Raw genomic sequence first — 19,994 nt, 5'->3', positions numbered from 1 at the left:
AATATTTCACTAATGTGCATCATTCTGTTATAAAATCAGGATCGTTAATGTTACGTCTTTTGTGTACTTTATGGTTCTTTCCCCTCATTCTGTTGAATAATACAACTTACATCTTCCAAGAAATATCTGAGATTTGCTTTCTCTTGTGTACACTTGGGTTCTGCAAATCCAAAATTGTTCCTGTTCCGTCTGTAGTTTTTTTGTTCTCATTTCTTCTTTTTCCAGAATATGGAGAATTGAAATATTTCCTTGGTGTACATTATGTGAAATCTATGCTCTCCATATTTCTGACAAACCCAAGTGATTTCCATTAAACCGAGATTGTTTTTGTTCTGTCTGTGGTGCTAATGTTTTTCTCTTTGTTCTATTAAGTAAGAGCAGTTTACACTGTGCCTGGGCTTAAAGTGTTTCTGTTGTTATCTGGCGATTATAGGGGGAGGAGTGTCTCCAGATGTGTGGCCTGAACTGAATGATGCACCTGGTGGACTAACAGATTCCAGGGGAGGCATGCATGAAACCTCCCAGCCAGCCTTTAAGAAAGATGCTTTACTTGATAGCAAACTTAGCAAACCTTCACTACCCAGTAGCTCTCACAACCTGGGCCAAAAAGAAGTGAGTAAAGTAAGTGAAACAGTTCAGGAGGAGCTTACCCCACCACCACAGAAAGCAGCTCTTAAGGGGGAAAGTAAGTCTGATGATCCAAAAAAGAAGAAGAATATAGGTGAGAGTTCAAAGAGTAAAAATGTTCCATCTGTCTCCATCAGCATCCTCACCTCTCATTGTCTAGATCACATTCTTCCATCTGTGTTCACTTTCATGTTTATTCTTAATTTTATGTTTTCAGCTATTTATTTGCAATACTTTCGTAATCTCTTATGGGTTGGCTTTTATACATAACTCATTGTGCTTAATGATAATAGCATATTTAAAGTAATTTGGTTATACAGTCCTTTTAGGTTTCTGAGGCAGATACATGCCTGGCCTCATTTTGCTAAGGGAGTTAGAGATGAGAGCAGGAAAGGTTTGATCATCATAGCTTTGTGAGGTTCTTTGCAACAGTCTTACTTAGTACATGCATAGGAAAAGGATTTCACAAAGAAGGGAGGTTTTACCAGGATTAGAGTTATCAACTTCTGTTGTTCATCCTCAGGTTTTCAAATCACCCTTCATATTTAATTAAAATAATTAAAAGTAACATTACTCTTTGAATTGCCATGAACAGTTTAACAGGGTATTATAATCACATATAGCTATGTTCTATGATATATGACCCACATGTCCAATACGGATTTATTTAAGACTATCAGTAAGTTAAGGATTTTCTGATTAAGATAATTGGTACTTGTGACATATATTCTAGCAGACAATGTGGTGTTTTTTTTAAAAAAAAATGAAATAATAAGCATGTAATGATACATTAAAACATACCTCTCATCTATCCTCTATTTCTACCCCACCTTCAACTTCTGTCACAGCTCCTATTTTTTTTGACACTTTTATCTGTCCCTTCAACTCACTGTAAGATGGGATATTCTTGTTTAACATCTGAAATAGGGAGAAAGTGAGTAAGAGTGCTCTTTTGTAAAATGTAGAGAATGAAGGAGGTTGGGGTTGGGGAGAGAGAAACAAATGTATTTTATTTTTAAAATATTTACTGTTCTGAGATTCTTTTTGAATGGTAATGAGATAGTCTCTTTATATTTGATAAGCCAAATAAATGTTTAGAAAATTCTTTTTAGTCATTGCATATCTAGATAGATTTCTTTCTACCACCACATCCTCTCTATCTTTATAAAAAACTATAATTTCAGTAGTTGATCAGCAAAGCCACATAAATGAAGAAAGATTTTTAAAACATCCTCCAAATATTTTTATGGCTAGACACCAATAAACACGGAAATAGCTATATGATATTTTGTACTATATGAATAATATTCCAACATCAGGTTAAAAATAATGATACAAAAAGTATTATGTACTAAAAAAAATCACATAGAAGATTGTGCCTATTTATAAAAAAAATTTTAAAGGTGACATTTAACCTCAGAAGATTTTTCCTGTTTGTAGACAGAATCTGTATAGTTATAATGTCTCACCAGGGTACCTGCGCCTGAATGGTTAAATGCTAATAACTCTGGAAATACAGGGAAATTCTCAATAAGTGAATTGAAGCAGAAATTGATTTACATATTCCATTTTCCTCAAGGATCAAATAAAAACAAAATGACATCATGAAACAAAAATGTATATCTTGAGGAAAATATTCCTTTTTCAGGGGAACGGAATCATTTCGCTGGATAGTGCACCATTTTGCTTTTAATGTTTCAAACTTATCCCTCTTGGGGGCTGGGAGGTAGTTTTTTTAAAAAAATTCTTTAGAATAGTAATTGCAGTGCCTTTTTGGCCCTGCGTGAATTTGTTTCTCATACACCAAATCAAATGCCAAGTTACTGATGGGTGCCACATTTTAGTTTTATACCACAAGACCTAGTGCCTTCACCATGGAACCATGAAACAAGTTTAATGTACGTAGAATCATAGATGCATTTCTGTCTACTCACAAGTATTCATATTGCAACAGCGGCACCATCTCCACCCTATGATATCACTTGTCTTGAAAGTTTTCGTGACTCAATGGTTCTTGGATGGAAGCAGCCAGATAAGAGTGGAGGGGCTGAAATCACTGGCTATTATGTGAACTATCGTGAGGTCATTGATGGGGTACCAGGAAAATGGAGAGAAGCCAACATCAAAGCTGTCAGTGAGGAGGCATATAAGGTAAGAATGTGACCTTCTGTAGTGTGGAGTGTCACATGTGTGACATCCTCAACACGCACACATTTGCACATGCATGCATATGCCCAGCACCTTGTAAAAGATTCATGTCATTTCTCCAGTGTTCATTGCCTGCAATGACATGAGTTTTGTAAAATGTATATGAAGATAAATAGGATGAATATTTATATGTTTATTCATACACATAAGCATAATTTCTTAGAATCTTTATTATGAAATGTATACTTACGGTGAAGACTAATGTTGCTTACAAAAATTAACTTACAAAATATCTGTAACAAATATGCCACTAGCTTCAAGAATCCCAGAATCCAAATGAATCTGGATTTTTTTTTTAATTGAGAGAAGAAGAGAGAGAGAAAAACATTGATGCAACAGAGAAACATTGGTTGGCTGCCTCACACACATGCCCTGATGGGAGATCAAACCCACAACCTGGTAATGTGCCCTGGGAATTGAACCTGCCACCCTTTGACATACAGGACAACGCTCCAACCAACTGAACCACACAGGTCAGGGCTGGGATTCTCCTAATTTTAACACACATATGTCCTACATCCTTGGGAACCCTGTACTCCCAGGAAAACTGTAATGGTTGGTCACAGTAATAGAGCCCCAAAGCAACCCTGGTACCTAAATAAAGGACTTTGAGATCCAAGTTTTCTACCTCATGGTTTCCCCATAATTAAAAAGATGTTTTCTTCTTAAAGGGAGTGTATGTGTTTAATCAAAAAGGGTGTTTATATTAATCTGCTACTATAATACATAGCCACTATATTCTACTTATATCCTAAATAACTGACAAGAAAAGCCCACTTTTGGATGAACTTATGACTTTCTGATCAAATCAGATGTAGACTGGATCATGGATTTATATTTGTTTTGGCTTAAGTCATACAATAGGTAAGCTTTGTTAATGCAGCTATTTCCAGCAATACTTCCATTTATTAAGTCTTTTTAATGTTTAAAGGATTGTATAGTCCATGGATTTTTTTTCACTAATATATTCCACCATTTCTATTTTGCAAATGTGTTCATATTCCTTATTTTATTACATATATTTGCCCTCACAATAACCTAATTCCTACTGAGGGATATAGAAAATATTAGGTCACTCAATAAAGAGCAGAAACATTACAAGAATTTGAATTTTTTTATTCCTAGTCTAGAATTCATTTAATTTTCATCTGTACATGCATTAGTTTTCTATTACTGTATAACAAGTTACCATAAACCTTGTGGCTTAAAATAATCCATGTTTGTTAGAGCACCATTTCCACAAGTTAGAAGTTTAGGCTCAGCTTAGCTAGGTCCTCTCCTCAGGGTCTCACAAGGCAGCAATCTAGGAGTGAGCTGGGCTGCATTCTCCTCTGGAGCTTGAGGTTATTGGTAGAATTGAGTTCCTGGCAGCTGTAGGTCTGAGGCTGCCCTTCTCCAAATGCCAGGGGCTAGGCGGTTCTCAAAATGGCATTTGCTTCTTGATGACCATTGAGACAGTGTTTCTATTCAGGAAGTTTCCAAACCCCATTTTATGAATCCCTATCTGATTAAAGTCAGTCCTTCAAAAAAACTCCACTCTCTCCTGTGTGTTTCTCCTTTATTCTTTGTTTTTTAATATAGTTTTATTGATTTTAGAGAGAAAAGGAGAGAGAGAGAGAGAGAGAGAGAGGAGAGAGAGAGGAGAGAGAAACATCAATGATGAGAGAGAATCATTGATCGACTGCCTCCTGCACACCCCACACCAGGAATCGAGCCTGCAACCAGGCATGTGCCCTGACCAGGAATCCAACCGTGATCTCCTGGTTCATAAATGGACACCCCACCACTGAGCCACACTGGCTGGGCTCTCCTTTATTTTTACACTGCCAACATTTCCCTGACAACAGCTGGGTGTCCTACAATTTAACTCAATTCTGACTCTACCCGGAGATAGAATCAGACCCCACAGGTAAAGGGTTTGATCCCACAAATCTGCCGCCGCCCCTTCAAATTCTAGTGCTAAGTCTAGGTTGTCACTGAGCTTCTGACCTGACTGATTGGCTATATATCAGAGGTTCCCACAGCCTCCTCCTCAGGTTCCATTAATCTGTTAGAGTGACTCCCAGAATTCAGAGAAACATTTTATTTATTAGATCATCAGTTTATTATAAAGGGATATGTAACTCAGGAACAGCTAGATGGAAGAGATGCACAGGGCAACGTATATGGGACAGGCCAATGAGCTTTCATGACCTCTCCAGAGTGCCACTCCCCCAGCACCAACCTGGAGGCTCTCCGAACCCTGTTCTTTTGGGAGTTTTATGGAGACTTCATTATATAGGCATGGAATAAATCATTAGCCAACTCAACCTCTAGCCTCTCTTCCCTTCCCAGTGGTGAGGCTGAAAATTCCAACCTTCTAATCACATGATTGGTTTCCCTAGCAACCAGCCCAATACCTAGACTACCTAAGGGCTTCCCCATTTCATTAACATTAACAAAAGAACATTTAAAGTTTGCATCACTTTGTAAAACTTCCAGGGTTTTAGGAGCCCTGTGCCTGGAATGTTGGCAAAGACCAAATATATATTTCTTTTTAAAAAAAAAAAATATTTTATTGATTTTTTACAGACAGGAAGGGAGAGGGATAGAGAGTTAGAAACATCGATGAGAGAGAAACATCAATCAGCTGCCTCCTACACACCTCCCACTGGGGATGTGCCCACAACCAAGGTATATGCCCTTGACCAGAATCGAACCTGGGACCTTTCAGTCCGCAGGCCAATGCTCTATCCACTGAGCCAAACCGGTTAGGGCCCAAATATATATTTCTTCTTATAAATTACAATATCAAAGTCAGGCAGGCCCACCAAGGATAATCTGGCTCTCTTTTTATTAACTCAAAATTAACTGATTCAGAACCTTAATTACATATGAAATATCCTTTCTCCTTTGTCTTATAATGTAACATAACTTCAGAACTGATATTCCAATACCCTTACCATATTCTGTTGGCTAGAAGCAGGTCACTTGTTTCGCCCATACTCAAGGAGAGATTACAAAAAGGTATGATTCACTGAGAGTCATTCTAGAGTGTGTTCAACACAGGAGGTAAATAAATAAAATGTTGAATAATTAGAGAAAACAAACCTGAAACATTCACTCTCTGTGATATTATCTACGTTGCAGATCAGCAACTTGAAGGAAAACACGGTGTATCAGTTCCAAGTGGCAGCCATGAACATCGCTGGGTTGGGAGTGCCCTCGGCAGTAAGCGAATGCTTCAAATGTGAAGAGTGGACCATTGCTGTTCCAGGTAAATCCTGAAAACTCAGACTTTCTTCCAATAAACCCTACCACTTGGAGCTAAATTTAAGTGCTGTATAGACAAGTTCTGCAGGAAATGAATTCTCTTGGTTCCTCATGTTTACATAAAATATTTTTACAATACTATTAAATAATTAGAGGCCCAGTACAAGAAATTCATGCACGGGTGGGGTCCCTAGGCCTGGCCAGCGATCAGGGCCGAGATCGGGGCCCTCCTTCCAGCCTCTGAGGAGCATCTTGAACTGACCTTAACCACCTGCTGTCCATACAGAGTCTTAATAGGATGATGTAGAGCAGTGATGGCGAACCTATGACACGCGTGTCAGAGGTGACACGTGAGCTCATTTTTTTGGTTGATTTTTCTTTGTTAAATGGCATTTAAATATATAAAATAAATATCAAAAATATAAGTCTTGCCCTGACCGGTTTGGCTCAGCGGATAGAGCGTTGGCCTTCGGACTCAAGGGTCCCAGGTTCAATTCCGGTCAAGGGCATGTACCTTGGTTGCGGGCACATCCCCAGTAGGGAGTGTGCAGTAGGCAGCTGATCGATGTCTCTATCTCATCGATGTTTCTAGCTCTCTATCCCTCTCCCTTCCTCTCTGCAAAAAAATCAATAAAATATATATATATATATATATATATATATATATATATATATATGTCTTTGTTTTACTACGGTTGCAAATATCAAAAAATTTCCATATGTGACACGGCACCAGAGTTAAGTTAGGGTTTTTCAAAATGCTGACATGCCGAGCTCAAAAGGTTCGTCATCACTGATGTAGAGCAATGAGGAAACTTGATATGTAATGACCACAAAATACCTATTTCCATGGAAATGGTAGATTTGAAAACAAATCAAAACAAAAAACAGCCTCAGATTCAGCTGTAAGACCTCAAATGTGGTTCTAGATTTATACGTATTTGAGTTTTCTTATCTCCATTATGATTTTGATGCACTTTCTCTTTCTCAGGACCACCACACAATCTCAAGTATAGTGAAGTCAGGAAAACCTCCCTGGTTCTGCAGTGGAAGCCTCCAATCCACTCTGGACGGACTCCAGTCACTGGCTACTTTGTGGACGTGAAGGAGGCCAATGCCAAAGATGACCAATGGCGAGGACTCAATGAGGCAGCTCTGACAAACAAATACCTGAAGGTAGGAGGATGCTCATAATTTGAGAGACCTGTTTAAAAAGATAAAAGGCTCTTCTAATGATATTAACTTAAAAGTTAGCAAGGTAAGACAATATTTCTGCTTTGGTCTGTGTCAGACATTGGGCTCCTGGTAAGTTTTCATTTGGCAGTGGTTGGGGATTGGCAAGGTTTCTGATGCTTAAAACAATTCGGTTAGATTTTACCTGAATTCCTTAGCCTAGCGTTGGAAAACATCCATAAGTCCTCTTCTCTCTAGTCTTCTTCCCCTTCTTGCCTCCACTTACCCACCTCACATTTTGTTACTCACAGTCTTAAGACATTTTTACTTACCATTCCTCAAAGCTGACTTTCTTATTCCTTCCTATAATTCTTTTGAAGGTGTTTTTTGATTTGAGGGTCTATTTTTATAGGTCTCATGCCAGTAAGCCTTTAACTGCTGATTCCTTTGAGTCTTGCCCAGTCTCACTTAACCTGCTCCCTCACATTTGTGCTCATGTGAGCTCTCAGAGGCGAGTAGAATGGGTTCACTCAACTCTTGACCTTATCCTCACCCTTATCTATGTCATTGCCTTCCAGATTCCTCTAGAGTGTTCTAATTGAACCAGTTTCCAATTCTGTCTACCAAAGACTGTTCTGCCAAAACCACTGAATCTCTCACCTGTCCCAAATGGAAATCTCAAAAGAATGTTTTCCCTTATTGTCAGCGGAATCCAGAGACCCTGACTCCACTGTAGGGCCTCAGAAACTAGGGGCTGTCTGATTCTAGTTCTTGTTACTTAGAATGAAGTGTGGCTTCACCGCAGTCATGCAGAAAGCTGAACACTGCATTTGGTGTGCCACCCCATCTGTTGACAAAATAGGCACTGCCTAGAGGGTGGGCCTTAAAAGATATTCAAAGTATACCTGGTCTAAAAGATCACTCCTGTAGATCTGTTACTATGGACTAAAGTTCATACCATATGTCAGCTAATCTCTGGAGTGAAGGCATTTATAGCCCCCATAAAAAAATGTATATATGTGCTCCAGGAGAAATGACCCTTAAGCCATTACACCCACTATGCCATTGACTCAATTTAGCATATACCAATTTAGCAAAAGGTCAAGGACGGTCTGGAGCCAAGGATGCTGTTTAATTGTCCAGATGAGTCAGGAGGCCTCTAGATGCAAAGAAACCCCCAGAGGCCAATGTAAAATAAAGGCCAGGCGCATCCTGGATAATGGTGGTAAATGTTTAGGGCCAGGATGATTTCTAAATCAGTCTACCAAGAGCCTGAAGTTGGACCTGACTGGGGTGAAGTAAGGCCAGAGGTCATTATTCCTTTAAGAGTGGAAGGGTGTTACTGTCACTCCAGTGACTAGACACTAGGATGTGGATTCACCGCCTGTGTCATGATGCAGAAATCTGACTCACAGCCACATGTTACCTTAGTGGCAGGTGCAGATGTGGCACACACCTGGCAACTGTTCTATTTTTATCACAACAAGGAAATGTTTCTGTTCCTTTCTGTAAATCCACACTTACCTGGCATTATTTCTAAACATAGAATTTAAATACATCAAACTCTGTAAATTTAGCCTGTACCTAAATCAAGTTCATTTACAGATGAAAATTCACTTTAAAACTCTATTAGCTACAGTGAAAGATATCACTACATTGTGACATTCCATCATCATAAACACAATACAATTAAATTATTAGATTAAAATCCTAATGATTTAACACGTAGCTCATTTAAATGAATAGTCACAAACACTTTGCTTAGTTGAATAAATATATTCTAGTTTTGTTTGATTTAAATCACATTTTGGATAATGATCTCTATCCCAACATTATGGGGAAAAATTGCACCCTCTGTGTGTAATAAATTTATCTTTCAAATGAAATATAGCTTTTAAACATCACATATTTTAAAAATAAAAAGATAATATTTGGTGAAATAGTAACACTTTTTATAATAGTAATAAGATTGTGCTGAACCCAAAGAAAATCACAAAAAGTTATAAAGTGGAACTGTCATATAAAAACATATTTAAATTTTCTTATAACCCTTTACTCTTATAACTCTAGGTCAGTGACACACATGTAATAACTTCTTAGCAAACATCTTCTTAAACAATGAAAATCTTGGGGTTTAAAATTTGAAACCAGAGTGAAAGTAGAGGAAACATATCTCAGCATAATAAAGGCCATATATGACAGACCCACATTCAATATTATGTTCAATGGGCAAAAATTAAAAGGGTTTCCTTTAAGATTAAGAACAAGACAGGGATGTCTGATTTTACCACTCTTATTCAACATAGTACTGGAAATATTAGCCATAGCAATCAGACAAGAAGAAGAAATAAAAGGCATCCAAATTGAAAAGGAAGAAGTAAAACTGTCATTATTTGCAGGTGATATGAAACTGTATATAGAAAACTCTAAAGGCTCCACCAAAAAACAACGGGAATAGATAAATGAATTCAGTAAAGTAGCAGGATACAAAATTAATATCCAGAAATAAGTGGCATATTTATACACCAATGATGAACTATTATTAAGAAACTAAGAAAACAATCCCATGTATAATTTTAAAAAGAAAAAGAAACTTAGAAAACAATCCCATATATAATTTCATCAAAAATATACCCAGGAATAAATATAACCAAGGATGTATAAGACCTATACTTGGAAAATTATAAGATACTGAAGAAAGAAATTGAAGAAGATATAAATAAGTGAAGTCAAATACTCTGTTCATGAATAAGAATAATTGAGATTATTTAAATGTCCATACTACCCAAAGAAAGCAATCTATAGATTCAATGCAATTCCCCTATCAAGATACCAATGACATATTTCTCAAAAGTAGAGCAAATATTCCCAAAATGTGTATGGAACCACAAAACACCCCAAATAGCCTCAGCAATCTGGAGAAAGAAAAACAAAGTTAGAGGTATCACATTACCTGATATCAAACTATATTATAAGGCCATAGTAATCAAAACAGCCTATGATTGGCACAAAAAGAGGCACACAGATCAATGGAACAGAATAGAGAGTCCAGAAATAAACCCATACGTCTATGGTCACTTAATATCTGACAAAGGGGGCAAGAACACACAATGGGGTAAAGACAGTCAATAAATGGTGCTGGGTAAATTGGACAGGTACATGCAAAAATGTAAAGAAAAGAAAAGAAAAGAAAAGAAAAGAAAAGAAAAGAAAAGAAAAGAAAAGAAAAGAAAAGAAAAGAAAAGAAGAGAAATAGAAAAGAAAAGAAAGAAAAGAAACTACAGAATCTTCTTACACCATACAAGAAAAAATTCAAAATGGACTAAAGACTTAAATGTAAGACTTGGAACCATAAAAATCTTAGAAGAAAACATAGACAGGAAAATCTCAGACATTTATACTTTTCCTGATGTATTTCCTTGGGCAAGGGAAACAAAAGAAAATAAAAAAATGGGACTACATCAAATTAAAAATTTTTGCACAGAAAAGGAAACCAACAACAAAATGAAAAGACAACCCACTGAATGAGACAACACATTCATCAGTGATACATCTGATAAAGGATTAATATCCAAAATTTATAAAGAACTTATACAACTCAACACCAAGAAAACAAACAATCCAATTTAAAAATGGGCAAAGGATCTCCAAAGAGGACATACAGGTGGCCAATAGACACATGAAAAGATGCTCAGTGTCACTAATCATCAGAGAAATGCAAATTAAAACCACAAGGATATATCACCTCACACCAGTCAGAATGGCTATCATCAATAAATCAACAAACAAGTGTTGGCCGGGATGTGGATAAAAGGAAACCCTTGTACACTGTTGGAATGCAGACTGGTGTAGCCACTGTGGAAAACAGTATGGAGGTTTCTCAAAAAATTAAAAATGGAACTGCCTTTTGACCCAGCAATTCCACTTCTAGGAATGTATCTGAAGAAATTCAAAACACTCAAAAGAATATATGCACCCCTATGTTCTTTGCAGTGTGATTTACAATAGCCATGTATTGGAAGAAGCCCAAGTGCCCATCAGTAGAAAAGTGGATAAAAAAGCAGCGGTACATTTAGACAATGGAATACTACTGTAAAAAAAGAAAGAAATCTTATCTTTTGCAACAGCATGGATTGCCCTGGAGAGTGTTATGCTAAGTGAAATAAGCTGGTTAGAGAAAGACAAATACCATATGATTTCACTTATATGTGTAATCTAATGAACAAAACAAGCAAACAAAAAATAGAAACAGTCTCATAGATACAGAAAACAGATTATCAGCCGTCAGAGGGTAGAAGGGTTGGGGAGCTGGGTGAAAAAGGTGAAGGAATTAAGCAAAAAAAAAAACAACACACAAAAAAACCCCAAACACTCATAAACATAGACAACAATATGGTGACTACCATAGGGAAAGGGGTATGGGGGGGATAGAAGAAGGCAAAGAGGGGATAAATGGTGATGGAAAGAGACTTAACTTTGGAGGGAGAACACACAATACAATATATAGATGATGTATTGTAGAATTGTATATTTGAAACCTATGTAATTTATTAACCAATCATAAATTCAATATAATTTTTTTCAAAAGAAAGAAAACTTTGCTCATAATTGACCCATGCAGTTCAAATCTATGTTGTTCAAGGGTCAACTGTAAGTTGTTATTACAGAGGAAGAGCACTTACGTTTAAGTGACACAAAATGCCCATTGTATTTATACCTGTTTCTTCCAGGTGCAAGGCCTCCAGGAGGGTGTGAGCTATGTGTTCCGTGTCCGAGCCATAAACCAGGCAGGTGTTGGCAAGCCGTCCGACCTTGCTGGGCCTGTTGTGGCAGAAACTCGACCAGGTGGGCTTTTGCTCTTTCATGTGTAAGATACCAAAGTAACATTCAACCTAACTTTCTGTGCTTTCCCTAGTTTTTAAAATCATCAATATATGGGTATTTGATGAGTTGATAAGTATTACCTTAGGCATGACAGTCATTTACCACATCATAGGAGCCTCAGTACAGGGCTTAGCCAGGTTTGAGATGGTCCAGGGCTATTCTGGTTCCTACCTAAAAACAGGGATGTTCTTGATCAAATTATGAGTCCTGGACTGACTGTTTGAAGCATACATTCCTGGGACATTATTCCTATTATACCATGGTCATAAAGTCCACAAGAATGTTTTTCCAATCATAGGGAAAGCTAGAACAGCAGTTAGCAATCACAATTCTTAAACAACAGCAAGATTTTTAAATTAGTTTAAACCAGGGGTCAGCAAACTTTTCCTGTGAAGGACCAGATAGTAAATATTTTTTACTCTATGGCCACCTGGTTCCTGTTGCAATATTCAAAAGCAGCCATAGACAGTGCATAAACTAGTAAGCATGGCTATGTTCCAAGAAAACTTTCTTGTGCGCATTATATGCATTATATAATACAATGTATTATATGCATTGTGAAATTTGAATTTTCAATAATTTCACATGTCCTGGAATATTAATCTTCTTTTGATTTTTTTTAACTGTTTAAAAATGTAAAAATCATGTTTAGCTTGCAGGCCATAAAAAAAGGGGCAATGGGCCATGTTTAGCCCACAGGCCATAGTTTGCTGACCCCTGGGTTAAACTAACAGCAGGCCTGACTGAATGATCTATAGAGTTGAGGCAGCCCTCACTTCACAGTTTTAAGAGCTGTTATGATTGGACTAGGCAAGACAGTCTTTCCCTTTGTTATGGGAACAAAGTCTATAGTGTTCACTGTGCAAATAGTTTCAAATCAATATATAATAATTGTTTGCTTTGTCATTTAACCGCTATCACTTTTCAGTGTTATATATTTCAGTTCATTAAAGTTGCATAAGAGAAAGCACTAGAAATGAGAAAGGATAAAAAAAATATTAACCAGTTATTTTAAGTTTATATTCATTCTAATCTAAGCAGTTACACTTTAATTTATCCTTATTTTCAGATGGAAATAAATAATGTAGTATTTGTTTTTATGATGAGAAAACAATGTAAACACAGAAAACTCTGCTCTCACTTTGTTATATGGAGAGTACCTCAAATGTACCCTTTGAAGGAAGTATTTGTCCCTTTCATCCTATTATTCATAACCTGCTTTCAACTATTCTTATTACTTCTCTCTAGAGCTAGGTGGTACAGTAGTGACCTTCTTATAACAAACTGTGGTAAGTGTGCTGGTGAGAGTGCCATACCTCTATAAGTCCCCTTTGCAAAGAAAACAGAAAAAAATGCTAGGAACATATATGCCAGTAAAAGGGAACACACAAAGACACCAGCATACATATTCCTATAGAAATCAGATCCTTCATGTGCCAACTAGGAGGAAATATAAGGTGGCAAATGGACATGTAAAAGGACCCAACTACAGAGTCTATCCCTGTAAGTAGAACATTGAAACTACTATAAAAGTAAACTCTTAATCTAGTCATGGGTAAATTAAAATCTTAATCTAGTCACTTTAAGCACCGGAATCCAAATCCGGTTGGCTGAAGAAAGCTTAAATTGATTTATTATTTTCTCATCAATAGCTTCAGAGTGGTAGGTGACCATGCATGCCATAATGAAGCCTTCACTATGAAAAATTTATCACCAAAAAAGGATCTGCTGGTGGGCTCCTGGGTAGAGTTTTGTCTCATTGATTTGGAATAGGCACCAAAAGTCATTTTGGTATGGCCATTCCATCCCCAGAATGTAACTACAAACAACAGCTACAGACATTATCACAAAATAGCACCAGATTAACCCCACTTGGGAACCACTGGACCCCAGCCTAGAAAAGAATCCTGGAGTGCACAAAGTCAAAATGTTTTGCCATGAAGAAGCACCAAGACCCAGGAGACACTTAGACTTGTTCCATATGTAGCAGGCACATTCATTCTTGCAACATGTGATTTTTGAGATGTGGTGTAGACACCAGAAGTAGAGTAATGTGGCATTTGTCATGTATACTAGGCTTATGATCTGGTGGAAAAGCCAGAGTTTACAACATGTGAGAGCTAGATAGATGTTCATAAAATATTTCCTATAGCTGAAAAGGCCATGAGCTAGGTATTAAAGTTTTATAACTCCTTGTAAAAATTTATATGTAGCATAAGGTTGTCTGTATTTGTTAATTTTGTTAAATGCTAATATATTACTTTTAACCAGATATTTATTTTATGTTAGAATGGATGGGAAGAGGTGGGGAGCATGTTATCAATTTCAAGATTTGGGATATAAAACCCATATTGTTATTTCAGAAGAACGACTTCTTTTGGAATGCATTATTAAAATTTCTGATAGAAAATAAAGCTTATCATGTAACAGCAAACCTTGAATACATCTAACAGGACACCTCAAGTGTAATTTGAATTCCACTTAAAAGTTCACCTAATCCACTGGGTTTGTAGGATCACGGGTATCCCTTTGATGTCAACTAAGATGCCAGTAGAAATAGCTCAGCCACTGCCACAAAATCTAATAGTAATGAGGATCTAGAAAATGGACCATGCCATGTTCTACCAAGAAATCTATTAGCTAAAAAATACTTACAAGAAGAATAAGCTGAAAATTACTTAGTGTATATTTGTTGGTACATGACAGGCACTTCTATTCTTGATATTTGATATTTATCAAACAGTATCTGGGTTGATTACATCAGGCCTGGGGTGAGATGGAGATGGAAGCAAGGTGAGCCAGATCAGACGGGAGACAAGAAAGAGACCTGCCAAGGTGTGGCAGGTGATCTGGAGGGCAACAAATAACTGGCAGTACAGGCTACAGCTATTCTTAGCAGAGAAACAGCAGTGGGCAGGAGGCTTCAGGTGATGGGCAAAAGAACCCAGACACAAGGCAGAAACTGGATTACTGGAAATTAGTACGTGGTCACCTAGAGCAAGGCAGGTTAGAAGAACACAGCACCAGATGAAATAATGATCTGGGATTGGGCTGACATCCCACTAACCAATCCCAGTTTCTAAAAACTGGTTAGTCATAGAACATGGTAGGGCTGAGAATGTAAATATGTGCTCAGTGGCCTAATGGTGGTCTTGAAGGATTCTGGAGGAGGAAGCCAGGCTTACTATTAAAGATTAAGTCAACTGATTTAGAAAACTGCACTTGTATTTGCTTAATCACTGGTCTCTTTCATCCATTAAAACAGTACTTCCCAACCTTGGCTGTGCGTTAGAATCATGCAAATACTTTCTGAAAATACTGCCTGCATTCCAGACTCCATTCCAGGCCATTATATCAGAATCTCCAGTACTGAGTCTGGGCACAGTTTCATTTTTGTTTGTTTGTTTGCTTGTTTGTTTGTTTGTTTGTTTAGCTCCTTGGGTGAACATTATAGCATGAAACTGGCTTGTAAACTATGGCCTCCTTCAAAATAGAAACTGTCTTTACTCTCTATATGCTGAGAGCCTAGTACCCGGTGTATAGTAGTCACTTATTAAATGAAAAACTAATGAATGACTACCACGTTTAGGTCAGTGAGTGTGATTCTGTTTTGAAGCCACAGCATGTATACTGAACCCTAGATACCTTGTAATGAACACCCTGGTCATGTTATTTAGTGTATATTTGAAGCTGGAAGAGAAGCTGGGAGAGAAGCATCAACAGGGGCTGCAATATGGAAGCAAAGTGGTGGGTCAGCCAGCGGTCCTCCTCTTAAATATAGGGGAGCCCAGTATTACTTGTAACTGATTACATTAATTCACTTTTTTTTCGTTAAGTGTTTATAAAAAGAACCATTCATTTGAATAGTGTATTATATATCTTTTGTAAAATTGGAATATAATTTTTTGCCCACTCTGCATCCAGTACCCCGTTATTTAAGGAATCTTACTATTTAACTTCTCTGAGATTTTAATTTGTGGAAAAATTGGCCCTTCCAGATTAACATATACACTGTCTTTATTATACAAAGAGAAATCTACAATCCAACATGTCTTTCCTTTTCAGATACAAAAAACTCTGAGCTCATTTTTAAAATTTTTAGTCTACTTTAAAATTTTCCAAGAAATGTCTTCTGCTTTAAACTCTTCTCGTTTATTCTTTGTTTTTTTTTTTTCAAATAGTTTTAAAGTATTTCCAAAAATACCCAGAATGCAAGAAAGGTCTACCTTTTTTTCCAAATGCAACTCCAATTTTTCATTCTAGGTATTATTGTAAAATACTTGGTCTACTGAGTCACTCTTTAAAAACACCTTTATTGCCCAGTCAGCATGGCTTAGTGATTGAGTGTCGACCTATGAACCCAAAGGTTACAGCTTGATTCCTGGTCAGGGCATGTGCCTGGGTTTTGAGCTCCATCCACAGTAGGGAGCATGCAGGAGGCAACCAATCAATGATTCTTTCTCATCATCATTGATGTTTCTCTCCCTCTCCCTCTCCCTTCCTCTCTGAAATCAATAAAAATATATTTTTAAAAAATAAAAAAATAGCACCTTTATTCAAAGAATTATGTTAACAAATTAATTAAAACTTAATAACAGAACTTTTTGAATTTGAAAAGCCTATTTAAAGAGTCTGATAGCATCAGCATTGTAATTCATGTGACAAATAGGCAACAAGCTTGTAGCATTGACCATTTTTAAGACAATAACCCAATAACATTGTCTTATGTTTACACAGAGATAGTAATTTTTTAAATATATTTTATTGATTTTTTACAGAGAGGAAGGGAGAGAGATAGAGAGTCAGAAACATCGATGAGAGAGAAACATCGATCAGCTGCCTCCTGCACATCCCCCACTGGGGATGTGCCCGCAACCCAGGTACATGCCCTTGACCGGAATCGAACCTGGGACCTTTCAGTCCGCAGGCCGACGCTCTATCCACTGAGCCAAACCGGTTTCGGACAGAGATAGTATTGAAACTGCATTCTTTCTCTACAATACAGTATTAAGTTATTCTAACTAAACATTATTTTCTAATGAGAATTGTTGGAGTTCAAGAAATATGCTTAAATAACTAATATTGCAATTATTTTCAGTAAATTTGATTTTTCAAAGTTTTGAGATTCTGATTATATTATTTTTAGAATGATATTTTCGGCCAGTTTGTGGCAGGATAGTAAGAAACTTGAAAAATTCCTGGGCAAGTGGAATGGGAAAACTGAGACAAGAAAATTAAACAAGGCCAAACAGTTTGGAGAGCTTACAGGCAGCTCGTGAATCAAAAGACCTTATCTTCCCCAACCAAGGACACTTGAGAGCAAATGGTTTATACCTCTCCTCCCTAACCAGATAATACATAGCTTAAATCACCTTGTTCTGGGAAAATAGAGAACAAAGATCCAATTAATGACATTTGTGCCAGCTAAACCCAAGGACAAATATCACTTGAGGAATGTTAGGCAGGATAGATAGCTGCTAGGGCAGCAAAGTGGGGAAGGGGAAAAGAAGTGGGAATTTTATCTCACCCACTAAGCAAAAAACTCAGCCGGCTTAGAACAAGATAACCAGATGTATGTACAAACATTCCAAGATAAGCCCCAACAATGTAGAAGAGAACTTCGAAACCTAGACTGCTACCCAAGATATCTGGCAGGGGACTTTGAAACCTATAGAAGGAAGGGTGTAAGACCCCTTGAACCTCCACAGGAGGGCACACTCAGCCTAGCTGAGTTGCCCACTTGTGCTTTATGCCAAGTATATTTTTAATAAATTGGCTTGCTTTGCTTCTTTAATAAATTCACTTGCCTTGCTTTGATGCTGCTTTATGTCATTTGCCTGTATTCCTCTCATGAGAGTGACAAGAACCATAGAGAAGAGGAGAGCCCTCCACACACACTCAGGGAGCTGTCCTGTAACAAGTTGACAGCATCACTGATTTGTCAAAGAGGAAACCAAACTTTGCATTCTGAGTATAAAATTAAGTAGGAAACCCACTGTGCCTAGAATGTTTTCTTTATTGCGACTTTCATTTTATCTATCAAAATTTTGCTTTTACACTCAAGTTTTGAAAACAAGTTCCAATAAATAAATGTTGCAATTCTAAACTGACATTTTTCTTTTAAATCTGTTTTTTTCAATCCAATCCCTGGCACATATAAATACATATGGAAAATATGGAAAAAAAAATCCCTACTCTCGTAGAATTTAACCCTACACTCAATAAAATAATCAACCAGTGAAGTTTTTGAAAAGTGAAAATCTAATAAAATACTCATCTTAATGAGTATTTGATTTTTAAAACTGAAGTGTTAAATATAGTTTAAATAAATCAACCAATAGCACTCATCAGAGCCACAATTTTGTGCACAAATTGAAGAAATATTCATGCCTCTCTTTCCGATCCACTATATTGTCTACAATGTGCTGATTTGACCTGATTGATCAAGAAAAGCTTCACAGATGAGAAAAACTCTCTTATGTACTAGTTGACATTACATCTTTTGACTCTCCCGACAATCACTTATTTTTAAATTACAAATTTTAATCTAAAACTTGCTATAATGTCTTTGGGCCTGCTTTTTCATTTTCTGTCTCCTCTCCTGCTGTCATGTTCCTTATTCTCAGTGTGCCTGTTAATAGTAGCATCTTACTTCTCCCTCTTTTGGGAATTTAATCTACTGAGAGAAACCAACCAATGAGGCTTGTTAGAATCATCTCAAGCTAAGTATAGATTCCAAGTGACAACCTATGGAGTTTTCCAGTGAGTTACCAGAAATACTACTAATGTGTGGACTTTGTCACATCAGCACTAGCTTTTAGAGGCTTGTTTTTCTTACTTCTTGGTTTTGGGCAATATTCCAGATGGGTGAAGTATTAGAGCGCAAAGGTTATCTATGGAATTGAGAGAAAGGCTAAGCTAATTAAATTGTTTCTAGTTCTTAAGTTTGTGACTCCTTTGCCAGAAAAGTCAAATGTTTGTCTTAGTAAAAAACAAGATTCTTAACCTAAGCAATATTTTTTCTGTTGTAAACTTAAGGCGTACCTCTAATATAATAAACAGCAATCATACGGGTGATTCACTTCCTTTTAAAAGGGATTACAGATAAGCAATGAATGATTAATATGAACAATTGCCATGCCTTCAAAATGGGCTTTATACAAATAGCAAGAAAGGTTTAGATAACGTCCATTGCTTTCTTTCCCTCTTCATAACAATACAGATATATAGAATATTTCCGATTTACATTCTCACTGTGACTCAGTCATGCTAACTGTGTATTATAACTGCCTAAACCTCAACACACTTAGGTGTTAGTCTTTTCTTAGGTTTTAAGTACAGTACTTGTTCACTATTTGTTATACAACAATGGATTGTAAGGATTAGTCATGTGTTACTGGGAATAGAAGTAACACATGGTCTACACTGTCCAATGGAGTAGACACAGCCCCTTCAAAGTAATACATGATAGACATTTCACTTAAGAAAGAATTCTTTAATTGATCATTATTTCCTTTTACCCATATAGCCAAATATAAAATTAACCCTGTTTGTTTTTTAAAAAGTCATTTTTAAAATCTCCTAGACCTAGTCTTCCCTAAGCTTCCCATGTGTTAAAAATCACTTTTTAGACATTTATAACTGAAGCACACACTGCCATCAACAAGGACACAAATTAGATCAACTGCCAGGCTTAGGAGCCTCGGGTCACCGCTCACTCTTTGGGCACTCATATTATTTTGGCCTTCCCTTGAATGACATTTTGCAATTTTTTCCCCTGACAGTAGGCCAGGATGCAGGGTATCTTATGATACCGTATAAAGAGAAAACCTTCAATCCCTTGGGAAGTA

At 37.0% G+C, this 19,994-nt stretch overlaps 1 protein-coding gene across 2 annotated transcripts in view; it reads left to right on the top strand.

Annotated features, from left to right (window-relative positions):
* Positions 1-19,994, top strand: part of MYOM1 (myomesin 1) — a 112,869-nt gene that overhangs the window by 65,915 nt on the left and 26,960 nt on the right. Inside the window, exons 18-22 of one of the 2 annotated variants that reach the window (XM_070420567.1) lie at positions 434-721; positions 2,582-2,778; positions 5,965-6,091; positions 7,079-7,263; positions 11,991-12,105. In XM_070420567.1, coding sequence (XP_070276668.1) covers positions 434-721; positions 2,582-2,778; positions 5,965-6,091; positions 7,079-7,263; positions 11,991-12,105 — 912 coding nt within the window. The remainder of the gene's footprint in view (positions 1-433; positions 722-2,581; positions 2,779-5,964; positions 6,092-7,078; positions 7,264-11,990; positions 12,106-19,994) is intronic. The other variant, XM_070420568.1, reaches the window with a different exon arrangement.

The sequence above is a fragment of the Myotis yumanensis genome, unplaced genomic scaffold (genome assembly GCF_028538775.1).
Source record: "Myotis yumanensis isolate MYYU_CA2020_CCGP unplaced genomic scaffold, mMyoYum1.0.hap1 SCAF_7, whole genome shotgun sequence".
Lineage (NCBI taxonomy): Eukaryota > Metazoa > Chordata > Mammalia > Chiroptera > Vespertilionidae > Myotis > Myotis yumanensis.
Note: the sequence above shows the minus strand (reverse complement) of the source record. Positions and strands in the feature narration are given on the sequence as shown.